At 33.1% G+C, this 13,512-nt stretch overlaps 1 protein-coding gene across 8 annotated transcripts in view; it reads right to left on the bottom strand.

Annotated features, from left to right (window-relative positions):
• The window catches only part of GPHN (gephyrin), a 432,492-nt gene that overhangs the window by 129,185 nt on the left and 289,795 nt on the right, over positions 1 to 13,512 (bottom strand). For all 8 annotated transcript variants that reach the window (XM_006206958.4, XM_006206955.3, XM_072963279.1 and 5 more), the window contains one exon: positions 3,262 to 3,304. In XM_006206958.4, coding sequence (XP_006207020.1) covers positions 3,262 to 3,304 — 43 coding nt within the window. The remainder of the gene's footprint in view (positions 1 to 3,261; positions 3,305 to 13,512) is intronic.

Here is a 13,512-nt window from a genome sequence, read left to right as displayed (position 1 = left end):
GAGAGAATGTTTTGCCTATGTTTTCTTCTAGGAGGTTTATAGTGTCCTGCCTTATGTTTAAGTCTTTAAGCCATTTTGAGTTTATTTTTGTGTATGGTGTGAGGGAGTGTTCTAATCTCATTGATTTACTTCACTGATTTACAGTGGCTGTACAGCTTTCCCAAAACAACTTGCTGAAGAGACTGTCTCTTCTTCACTGTATGCTACTGCGTCCTTTGTCAAGATTAACTGACTGTAGGTATGTGAGTTTATTTCTGGGCTTTCTAGTCTGTTCCACTGATCCATAATTCTTGGCTTAATTTTGGACAGTCCTAAACGCTTCTATACAACTGCTGTCTTATTAAACAGTTCAATTAGGGATCATCCAACAACAACAAATACAGGAAAATGTGACATTTATGAAGGCTGAAAAACATCACTAGTTGACATACTTTTGTGATTCCTTAAGTAGGGGTGAATGCCAGAATTGATTGATTCATCACATCCTCAGATGTTCATGGTCTATATTTCGGCTCAGGTTGAAAACTGACACAGGGAATTCTGATACCTGAAACCATCTATAATTACACAGCTTACTGTCTTCATTAGCATATAACTATTCCATCATCTTTATCAACATAATTTTACTATTCCAGAAAATGCTTCTTTGGGAGATACAAGTTGTAAATAACTTTATTGCTTATTGCAGAAACTTCTTAAATAGAAAGCATCAAAAAAAAAAAAAACCCAGAAAAAACTGTTAACACACTGATTCTCAGAACTCCTCACTTTACAGTGTCCATGATTCCTAAATGATTATATTATGATTCTTATTTAATTCTAATCAAACCCCTACAATAAAAGATCTGCTTTAAATCAAACTCCAAAATTGCAAATATATCCTGAGTTTGCCCTCTCCTTTGTGAGACTCTGAGACTTTGTTGAAATGGCATTCTTCCTTATCAGAGTAAGAATAAACTCCGCTTTTCATGTTGTTTTAACGACAGTTTTGAGGAGCTAAAGGAAAGTTATTTCCTACTTGGACAAAGTTACCAAAGTTAACCTTCTTGGACAACTCTGGACAAACTCTGTTAGGTTTTAATTCTTCTTCATTCTCTAGGATCCACTGATCTTTGTTTTGACACATTTTTAGATATGCTAAAAAAAAAGTTGATCATAGTGTTCTTTATGCTAGCTACATTTTGGAAGTGTTTTACTTGAGGATAGTTCAGTAAATATATGAAAAAAAAAAGATTAAAGTAGAAGGAACAATAGAGGGTATACAAGAAGGATTGCCTAAGGGGAACTCAGAGAAGCCATCACAGAGGACATCATACTTGAACTGAGTCTGCAAGGATAAGCAAGAGTTTCCTAGGAAAATAAGGGGAATGGATATTTTATGCAGTGATGGGAAGGGTCCAAAGGAATAGAGGCAGGACAGCATTGAGAGAATGGGGAACTGCCAATAGAGTTTATATGACTGCAATATAGTATTACATGGCAAAGGAAGAAGAAAAGAAAGATAAAAGTAGACTAACTAAGCAATGAAATTAAGAAGTTCAGAGGTAGAACAGCTCATGGTGATGAAAAAGTCCTGGGCATGGCTATGGGTATTAGTATAAATTACGAAAGTCGTGTTGAGAGGAAAGACCTTAAATTATAGAATTCACAGAACTAAGAGGCTTCAATGCTGGAAGGGCTCTCCACATGGATCTAAATGACTATATGGATCATCTGTGTGACTATTTCAACCTAAGAAAACATGATCAGAAAAACCTGGACCATAATGTCATAATGTCCATCCAAAGTGATTAACAGCCAGCAAGCCAGTAAGAACACAACTAAAATTAAAGTGGTTTCTAACAGCACAAAGATTAGAAGTAAAGAAGATTTCAAAGAAATCTCAGTAAGAAATTATTTTTGTTCCTAATCACCATAATCACTATCAATAATCCATCATTTCCTCAGGATCAACAATAAATGGAAATCATGTGGTAATCATCAAAAATGCCATTTTCAAAGTTTACTTATTTCTATTGTTCTATTTTAGTGAATATTCAATCATCACTTCCCTGACTCTTAGGTTTCTCAACCTTAGGGCTTATGAAGGTATAATAGGACTTTACCTCTCTTATAACTGAAGAGCCTTCATCGGATTCACATATCTGTCAGATATGCAAACTCACAAAAATAAACAACTTAAACATGCCTCTTTGCATTTATTTTTATGTAACTCTGATATACAGGTCCTGGAGAAACAACTGCAGTGTGCTGGCCTAACAAATCAAGGGTTTCCAAGCTAAGGTCACAGATTCACAACACAGAGATGGGAAAATTTTACATTAAAGAAAGTAAAAAGAAACACATTTTTACCTATTTGAAGTTCTCCAGTTAGTCTTTTGATTGTTAAATAATACAGTGTGCTAGAAATAGAAATCATTCCATTTACTAAAACTCCTAGTGGTGTATCTAATACCTATTTCAACATGATCCTCCCATACGTCTTCTCTTGATTAAGATCAGGAATAAGATGAGATGATACCATTAATATTAAGTGACAGAGAACAATATTTTAAAAATTAGCATTTATACAGCACTTTTCTCTTAGGATCTCAAGGTTTTTAAGGCACAATCTTTGATCTTAACATCATTTCAAGGATACAGGTAAGAAAAAGCTATTTATAGTTCCTTTTTATAAGACACGAAAATGAATAATACACAAAGTTAAATGACTTCCACACAGATGCTGTTAGTGATAAAACAGAAAAATAAAATTAAGATTTTTTCATCCTTGCTTAAGGGTACTATGCTGTAAAAACATGCTGCCTGTAAAGAAAAGGCCCTTTAGGAATTCATATTCACAAAATGACTATGATGAACCCTCTAAGGAGTCTTTATTTATTTATTTTTTGTAATTAGATTCCTTTAGTGGAGTTACATTATTATTACTTTAAGTTAGTCTGTTTTCAAATTACTTTTTGGCAGTAAGGTAATTACAAGAGGTTCTCATCTTAGAGTCACAGGAGCTCACTACTACCCTAACTAGTAGTGATATCAAAGTTCTGATGTCAGCATGCAAAGACAACTGGGATAGGGGAAATACTTATTAACATATTGATGATAATATTTTTCGAAGGCAAAAGCTCTAACAGTTATATTTTTGATATACACTTTCCACATTGCTCGTCTTCATTCTTTTACCAAAATGTCATTTTTAGCTCTCTTTTCTGTTGTACCAGAAATTCTAATCCAGTAGTCCATCTAAAATAATGACATACTTACTGGCTCTGAGAATGTTCTCCTTGCTGCTGCACCTGGACTGGACCTGCAGAGAGAGCATAAACTCAGTAATTTAGGGCTCATAACATAGGCAGGCAGATATGTATGCATATTTAATGGGCAAACTTCTGAGGTCTAGGAGCAAAGGCTTTATGTATCTCTGATATCATAACATATTAATAAAAATGTTATTTATTCCACGTATTTTAAATTTATCCTTTCTGTACTTTAAAGAAAGGACTGATTTCTAGAAAAGAAACTGGAGACCCAATATTATAAATGGGGCGAAGGTAAAACCAAAGGCATTTTTTATTGTTGTGTATTTGAAATTAGTATATGGGAAAAAATTCAAGTTATCACATATTCAGTTATGAGTTCAAATCTAGAATAATAAAGGCACTGTGCGTATCTCTTGACTAAAATAATAATGCAATTCAAGTAACAAAGTTGTGATCAAATATTCCACGGCAGTCATTTTTAGTTACATGTGTTAGTAAGGGGAAATGAGAAATCCTCATATACAATATTCACATGTGATTCTAATGATCTTTGTTATTTACTGAATATAATAATTGATTACAATTATAATATTAGTTATGAAGGATGTTTCCAGCGGAAATCAATGAAATGCAGATCATTTATTTATCAGTCCTTAGGTATATAGTTATCAATCAGAAACTAATGCTCTGATTCAAATATTTTAGGTCAAAGTGGAACATTGTTTTAAATGTTGCAAAACTGATGAATTCAAGGACCATGTTGGATGGCATTAATACTTGTTAGTTTCACAGGAAACTGTATTTACACTCCACACCTCTTCTTCCCACTCCGCAGCAGCTTGCCCCAAATGGATATATACACAACAAATTAATTTCTATTGCTTAAGACAATCTACTATTGTAATGAAACAAATCATGAAAGGAATGTTGCAACTTAGGGTGGGTTATGGTTGTCCTTCCCTGAAAAAAACAGTTGTTAATGTTTAAAGAAACAACAACAATAATAAAAAGGCACAAACATACACACGAGAAAAACACACACACACCAAAAAAAGAAAAAAAAAAAGGGAAAAATAATTCCAGATGTTTAAGTTATTCTCTTTTGGCCCAGATTGTTTAATTAGTTTGAAATACACTAAAATGAAGAAGCTAATCTGGAAGATACTATTCTTTTACTTAAAGTTTTATTGAAGAACAATTCTGGACCAAATGGGAAAGAAATTAATGACTACTTAAAGAAAACAATACAAGAAGGAAGACACGAGAGCAAGGAAAAGAAAAAGAAGAGAGAGAGAGGTTTGAGGAGGTGGGGGTAAATCTAGAAGATAGAAAAAGTATGGCCTTATAGAAGAGGATAATATGTAACATATGTAAATATGTTCTGCTATTTCTTATTGAAAATTCATACTAAGAGGGTAAAGAGTGACAAATGAACTTGCTGCAAAATAAACAGGCAAGTTGGCATACCATGAAATGAAAATAAGTGTAACTATACCACTACAGCCTTAAAGGAGAAAAGAAACAAACACTAATAGACAAATTAATAAACAAGCTTAATAAAGAGATAAACTACGTTTTAAAAAAGCGATTCAAAGAACACAAGAGAAAGCTAAAAGAGAGAAAAATCTGGGAGAGAGAAGGAAAAGAAAGGGGAAAATGTTGAAAGACAAAAACAGAGCTCAAAGAAGTCAAATGGAAGTCAAGAAAGTCTTCAACAAGATGTAGAAACAGAAGGAGCCCAAACCCATAGCGCAAAGCAATGTTTGCGAATGGAAAGCAGCTCCTTTGATCAGTAATAGTTACTCTTAAGTCGTAGCCTCTATTCCTCCAGAGTTCATCTTTAAGCCCTTCCAATCTAGAGTGGAGCTAGTGTATGGATAGAAACAAGAGATTTACAATGAACAGAACAGTTCAGATGAGTAGTTCAAATTGTCTCATCAAATGTTTCAACAGATTTATATAATGTCTAAATGGAAATGGAGGTGAAGTACTACTTGGCTTTATCAAAAAAAAGCAAACCAAACCAAAACCACAATTAAAAAACCCTCTCCTTTCCTTAGGTGGTTTAAAAAATTAACAAAAAATTCATTCATAGCATGAATGTAATAAAGAAACCCAAGTCCTGCTTTGTGGCATCTCAGTTTAGTATTAAATATTTCAGATAGTTTTGGAAGAGAAATTTGCATGATGAGAAGTATCAATATTCTGATTCTGTGTATTTATCTAAGTTCACAAATTGCCAACATCAGTATAACCAGTGCTTTCTCATTTACAGTATATTGGCTATTTGACCCAGATTTGAGGGAAATCACTTTTAAAAATCAACGATTAAATGAACTACTTTACTTCAGTGATCTTCAGTATACATTAAAAATTGAGGAAATTAATTTTTAAAAATTTAATACTTATGTATGCAGTGGATGTCCCTCTGTCTTGTACCATGAAATGGATCATCTTTATAATATTTACTTAATTTTATAAAATCCCAATATGAAGATCTTCACTAACTCAAAATATAATGAGATTTACCTCAAAGAATAAAGTTGAGAAACAACTATTGTTCTTGTTCTCACAATGTGGATTATAAATGAGATAACACAGGTCTGTCTAAAGATTTATGCTTTGTTGTTGTTCTTCTTTATCTTACTCAATTTTCAGGGATTAAAAGTGAAAGGTATGGTGTTGGATTATCTGTTACTTTATTCTTTTTTATTATGTTATACTATAATTAACACCTGACTTTATGATGTTGACAATTAATTTCCCTTTAAATTGGAATCAAAACTAAAATAATACGTAGAAACAGTATATTATATTAAAGTCAATGGAGGAAATAAAAAAAACACAAGAGATTTACTGGAAATATAGGTATTCATTTACTAATTAAGACTGCTTTCAGACAGCAAATAATTCATTTAATTCATTTCAACATGTGTTTACATGTATAATATAACTTTTGGTGAAGATCACATTGTCCATTAAGAAATCTTAAGCCGTGAAACAGAAAACAAAAGGGGGGAGAGCACGCAATAAATGGTAAAGAAAAAAAGTGAAAATGCTTTAAACAAAGCTGAGAAAATTTTAACAAACAACCACAATCTTTAGATACAGTTAGAGAAGTGACTTACCTTATGCTTAGGTCATAACAAGAATAGCACAGTGTTTTAAGTCAGCTCTTCATTATGGGAGGTACAATTGAAAGCCATAGGTTATAATAACATGAATTGCTACACAGAAATGAAGACTTTTTCAGCCCAACATGAAAAGCTAACTCTTAATGGGAGAACATTTCAACTTATGTTTAATGCAACATGAAGAACATTTGAGGTGTAAACATCAACACATGAATCTCACACCAATAAGAGAGATAGTCCAATCTCTCAGGAACACAGAAGATTTAATCTGTGACCATAATTCGTGACACATAAGGGAAGGCACATCACTCTAACGTTGAAAGACGCATGCATAATGTATAACCATCCAGAGACAGCTGCCACCCCCAACCCCCAACCCCCATCCCACTCGTACACACACAAAGCCCACTAAGATACAGGGAAAGAATGTAGTGCCAAGCTGTTATGAAGAAAAGCAGGACACACGGAAGCGCAGCAGTGGTCATGTGATTTGAGAGGTGTTCTTCCCTTAAACCATCCCATCACCATGCTTATTTTAAAGAAGCCAGGAAAAGACCCCCTTCAATGCTGCAGTAGCTACGAGCCCCCAGCTTGAAGCTAGTGTGTGGAATTTTGATCACCGTTCCCTGCGATGTCAGGGGCTCTCCAGTGGAAGCCGGATGTGTAACACCAGTTAGTGGGGTACAAATGTGTGAATAACAAACATCCTTTCCCTTCTGTGTATCACAGAAGTGAGGGAGGAGAGAAACAAATAAAGTAAAACCCATGTTAAGAATAGGTTCATAACAATATAAAGATGTATAAATATTAAAATGGAGATTACATTTGATTACAAGTTAATACAACTCAGGTTTCATAAAAACTGCCTCTATTTTGCTGCTCACCAGGCTGACTTGTATTCTTTTGCCTTGTAAATACTTGGAATAAATCTACACAACGTGGCTCATACTGAACAATTCTGAGCAGTTGGTCAGATGGGGGTCAAAGTCAAGAACAAAAGTCGTCATCTTCTTTGATGGATATTAAGAAAGCCCTGTTTATTTTTAGTATGATTTTACTGGCTGGCAGTTACATTTTAAATTAAAAATTAAGCTTCTGTGTATCACTTATTTATGTAATCTGATCAATTCTATGGCAATAGTTTGGTTTAAATTTTAATCTTTTTACATTTTAGAAAGCAAGTAACAAAGACTACTTACATAGAAATTGTTAGTAAGTTTCCTGTGTACTTTTATCTACTGGTTATAAAACTTATTAAAAATGGGGCTGTTCCTGTCAATAACAGGGTCATAGGAGCTCATTAAAAAAATTCCAACTTTGGTTTTCTATTATTGATAATAGTAGTTAACTTGATCTGTTTTATTTTTTGTATAAGATGAGTTTTGATTCATGTGTGGCATGCAACTTAGTTAGCAGATTGCTTAAAAATCATTTACTTATATTACCATTTTCTCTCCCTCATCCTATTCTTAGCAGGCCAGAATATCTTGACCTTCCCTTTAGCATGTCTTTCTTATTTAGGGCTCTAGGGTGTTCTTTAATATACGTATCAGTGATTTTAGGCTATAAATATGGAAACATATGTCAGTAGTTGTTAATGATCAGTGGAGTCACTGACAGCTGTGAAATAATTCTCTAATTATATACCCTCCTCATTATAACTTCCTCATCAGCTCAAAATGGAGGGAAATACTTATTTTTGATGGGAAGAAAAAAAAAATTCATGTACAGTATTTTTCAATAGGGATTGACCAAAACTTTTTGAAAATGTCAGCCATTCAGCCACATATACTGGTAGAAACGAAGCCATGTACTCTAAGGCATGGAACAAAGTCTGAACTAGCTCCCCTAGAATATTCCTTGTACTTTTGAACTTTTAGACCTTAGACAAGCTGTTCCCTCTCCCGGGAATACCCTGTTGTTTGTTTTCTGATCCAAATACTATTTGTCCTTTAAGATCCAGATTAAAGTGTATTTGTTGCAAAAAAAAAAATTCCATTTCCTCAATCAGAAATAATCTCTTCTTTCTTTGAACTCTTTTAATAGCCTTATTGAGATACAATTAACCTACTATAAAATTCACTCATTTTAAGTATACATTTGATGGTTTTTAATAAATATATGTGATTGTGCAACCATTGGTACAATCTAGTTTTAGGTTTACCTAAATTCTTAAAAATCTCTTAATTGAAATTCTACTGTAAGAGTTACCATAGTTACTCATACTCTAATTATTGATGTGGCTCCCCAAATAGAGAACCTGCAGGTTCTTGGGGAAATGATCATGAGTTTAACTCTCTTTATATTTCTTACTATGTTAAATATAGTGCTTTGTACAGAGTAAACATTTGCTAAATCTGAATGCTCATTTATTTTGTAGTAATTATGTTTTTTTCAATATCAGCAGATTAAAATTTATTTTTATAGTGTAAATATGATCATAGCAATTTCAGTACTATCTTAAAATTTATTTTTACTTATTTGGGCATGCTAGTATTAAGAGATATAATATAAAAAGTATGCAGATTATAGCTAAGAAGTATCTTAGTACCTATAGAATGATCTTAAGAATTTGGAAAACACATTACTATTAATATTGCTTAAGGTTAATCAAATAGTGACACTTGGACCCGGTAAGGTTATTCTATACCAAAGGTTTCAGGTCAGGTTAAGAAGAATCCTTATTTTCTAAGAGAACAGGATGTTCTGTATCTCATAGGTCAAGTCACCAGAATGACCGATGACAGAGGTATTTAATTCATCATGGCCCTTTTGACTTAGATTTCTCTACCTTATTAAACTTATTTAAGAATAACCTGTCTCTGAAAGAACAAACTTTGCCGAATACCATTTACTCATAAAAATAAAACTTGAGGATAGAGAAAGAGGGCTTATTGTATTTACTCAGATTATGTGCTTCTTTAGCCTACCTTGAAACAGAAAGAAAGGTTTGATTTAAACACCACTAATCCAACAACTCTACAATCCCAGACTCTTAAATTTTATTTCTTTCTCATCTCATTTCTTATTGCAAACATGAAGAATTGGTCTAAAAAGCCTCTGTTTCACAGTCCCATCCATTTATCACTTTATCTGGATAAATTAGGATAGTATTTGGCTAAGTATTTGGCTCATCTGAGCCTAATAATGATTTATCTGTGTTTAATTTGTGTTTATGAATTCATACTACTTCTCAACTGAAGAACTCAGAGTTTTGGCCTATATGACAAGAAAGGCAGCATGATAAAGGAATGTCCTTTGTGGAGTTCAGTGGGATGGTTTCTGATATTGGTTTTTCCTTTTCCTAGCTGTATGACCTTAGACATGACATTAAATATCTTAGAGTTTTAATTTCCTTATCCATAAAATGGTAAGAATTAGACAGGATCATGTATGCAACAGTAAAAACTATTGTAAATGAAAAAGAGCAATACACAATTGAGTCATTATTATCCTTATATAATAAAAAAATTTATTTACTATTGTATCTTTTTATTTTACCTTGGTGAGGGGAGGTAATTACTTTTAGAGGAGGTACTGGAGATTGAACCTAGGACCTCAAGTATGCACTCTACCACTTGAGCTAGCCCTCCCCTGCTATCCTTATGTAAATTTTAAGTCACCTAACATTTTCTATAGGTAGAAGCTGAGGCACAATGAGAATACAGAATTTGCTCCAGATCATGCCATGAATCGGTGACAAATAACAGACTATAATTGAAAAAGGCTGAGTTTAGGTCTGATGTTACCTCTGCAATGATTAATCTAATTCTGTGTTATATGATTTTAGTCAACTTATCTCACTTCCATGGGACTTAGTTTCTACATCTGCAAAAATGAGGATGTTTCCAGGGCTTTCAGCTGAGGTTCATGGACTCTTTGAGAGAATCTGTGCATAAAAGTCAGGGGTTCACTCACTGGTAAGGGGGAACAATTTTACCTAATTATATTTTACTATTTTCTTTCATTATGAGCTTAAATGACAAACTACAGGAATATTAGTAGCAGCAGTTGCTTCAAATTATTATGGCTATCTTAAAATTTTGTTCTTGTTCACCAAGACTTCAAATTAAGTAGTCTAGTGACTTGCTTCTAGATTTTGTTATCTACTGCATTAAAAAAGAGGTAGTATTATTTCATCATAATTTATCTTTTATAGATATTTTGTTAATGATTTCAATTTACTTAGTTTTTGTAATCCCATTTATTTTATATCTTTAAAAGTATTTTTCTGAAAAAGGTCTGTAGGGTTTGCCACACTCCCAAATGGGTCTGCATGAGGAAAAAAGGTTAAAAAATTCTGAACTAGATAACTTCTAAGCTTCCCTCTATCTCTAGGATTTTGTGGCTGTAAGAGTCTCTACCACCTCCATCTACTGCCCTTTATGAAGCCACATACAAAGGAAGACCTCTTTTTGGTCACTGAAATAGGCAATTGCTCATTTAATGGACAGACCATCTCAGGAGGAAAAAGACAGTATGGCTATTAAAAAGTTATAAAGCCCTTACACTCAAAAAAAATTTCTGCTTCACTTGCTCTTTTCCCATTGGTTTAGATAATTAATTAAATGGAATACTCATTTAATAGTCATCACATTTAAAACTATCTAACCAAAGGTGAACTTCACACACACAGACACACACACACAAACACACACATGTGTGTGTGAATATGTATTCATAATTAAGTATTCTTTGAACTCTTAGTCATCTAAGTATAAGTCTTTGCAGGCACACAGACAATATTTATAAGCAATACAATTTTACAAATCTTTTCCAGAGGACCATTCTTAAGTGTTTTCCCACTGTCATATGTATTATCACTGTCTTACCTTCCACTTAGCTTTCTTAAGCTTAGGTCAATGTGAAAAATTCCTTTTTCAGTACTGACTTCTTAAAAAAGGAAGTTAAACTATGGCAAGTTACACACCTGGTGAAGTGAATAATTAGCACTGAAAATCAAGTCTTTCTGCGCTTTATGTGGTAACATGGTTAGTTCTTTAGTCTTAAAGAGAATACCAGAATATGTAGAACATACCTAAGAATAGAACTGATCCCACCATGACTCAAGGGAATATGAATTTGAACATCAATGGTGAATATTCTTAACATATCTCCTATATAAAGATTTAATTCTAAAATTCAGTTTGTCAACGACCTCTAGATAATTTTTAAATCCTAGGCTGGTCTCCCCTTGGTACCAACAATATTTGTGAGTTGATGTCTGTTCTGAAAATTTTAATGTTGATCATGATAAATATGAGGAAAACATACATTTAATTATATATATAACAAAGCATTTAGCTTTTTTGACTGTAGGGATTTCAAATTATTCACGACACAATTTCCCAATCTTGAGATGAATAATTGATTATTTTACAGAGTAATTTATCTTCATTCTAGAGATGAGAAAGCAAGGATTATTACTGGCTTTAGATCACACAGTAAAATAGTAACAGAGCTTAGCCCTCTTGCCTTCTAAATCTATTTCTCTGTACATTAGTAGACGATCTTATCTTTCTAATCTACCAATGGCAATCATTGTATTCCTAATCAGACCTCGACTTTTCATTGCCTTTTTGCTCTTGACTATTTCTCTTAGCAATGAGAACTATTTAGACTAGGCATGTAGTAGTGAAGGAAAACTGATAATGAAAGGCAGTCCAGGGAGTAACACTCTGGAGTCAAACTACCTGGATTTGAATCTTGGCTCTTTCATTATTAGCTGTTAACACTGGCTAAGTCATAATCTCTCTCTGTCTTTGTTTTCTTACGTATAAAATGTGAATAACACCAATAACTATCTCATAGGGTTGTTGTGAAGAACATGAGATAATATGTATAAAGTGTTTGCTCAGAAGAATATGTGGCCCAGAGTGAACAGTGTATGAGTATTAGCTGTTAACTATGTTTGTTGTAGTTACTATATCATCCTTTTGTTTCGATGATATTCTGGACTTGTAATAAAAAATGCTGACTAATTTCTTTTGTGATTTTGACAGCTCTTATAAGTAAGATCAAGTAAGATTAGTTTAGGTAAGTATTTGAATAGAAAGTTTTAAGAAAACCTAATAAATTATATGAAATAGAGCCTTAAGAGATAGACACAGTCAATAATATAAAAACCTGAATTATTGAACACTTGTAATTATCATCATTTTCTGACACTTTGGGAAGAAAATTACATTAGTCTTCATTAAACATGAGTTTTGAAATACTGAGTTTCTAACTACATTTAAAATTCTCCTTGATTTTCCTTGAAGGTAGCAGAATATGCCACCTGAAATGTGGCTTTTTGGCATAAAGATTATTTTGAGAAACAGCAGACATAGAAGAAGCTGTAAAAACTGAGCAGAAGTTATTCTTTTGTAAGGGAAATTTACACTTGGAAAATAAATTTCCATTTATACTGGAATCTCAGTTCTCTGTACTTGGAAGAGAAGGATACTCTAAACCACAAGAGAATCTTATCAGTAGAGATAGCACCTATTTAAATATGCATAACAAACCTTACTGTTTTTTTTTTTTGCAGGGGGGTAGGTACTTAGGTATATTTTTAAAATATTTATTTTAATGGAGGTACTGGGATTGAACCTAGGATCTCCTGCATGCTAAGCATGCACTCTACAATTGAGCTATACCCTCCTCCTTAACAAACCTTATTGCTGTTTACTGTGCTCTTCCTGATAACATCTCAAAACTGGCCTTCCTGCCCCTCCACCTTTCTTTTGTCTTTATTTGAGGATGATATTTAAACTGGTGGTTTAGGATATCTTGGGGAGTTACTTCTCTTTCCCTGGGTAGCTCCTGAGTATACATAAGGTACACATGTTAAGACGCTTTTGTCTTCTCTTGTTAATCTGTCTTTTATCATAGGATGTCCCAATAAAGAACTTAGAAAGGTAGATAGAAAATTATTTTCCTTTCCTACACTTTCTTAAATGTCATGTCATATTACTTGTTTATTCATTAAAACAAAGCAAAACAAAAACTGCTTCAACTGAGTATAATATACCACGTAGGAGTACAGCTGCATTGTTTTCCTTTCTAAATCAAAGGCTGCTATATTGCAGTTGGTAAAAAAAAAAACAAAATTCAGTTGAGAAAATGAGGATCTAATT

Source organism: Vicugna pacos, chromosome 6, assembly GCF_048564905.1.
Source record: "Vicugna pacos chromosome 6, VicPac4, whole genome shotgun sequence".
NCBI lineage: Eukaryota > Metazoa > Chordata > Mammalia > Artiodactyla > Camelidae > Vicugna > Vicugna pacos.
Note: the sequence above shows the minus strand (reverse complement) of the source record. Positions and strands in the feature narration are given on the sequence as shown.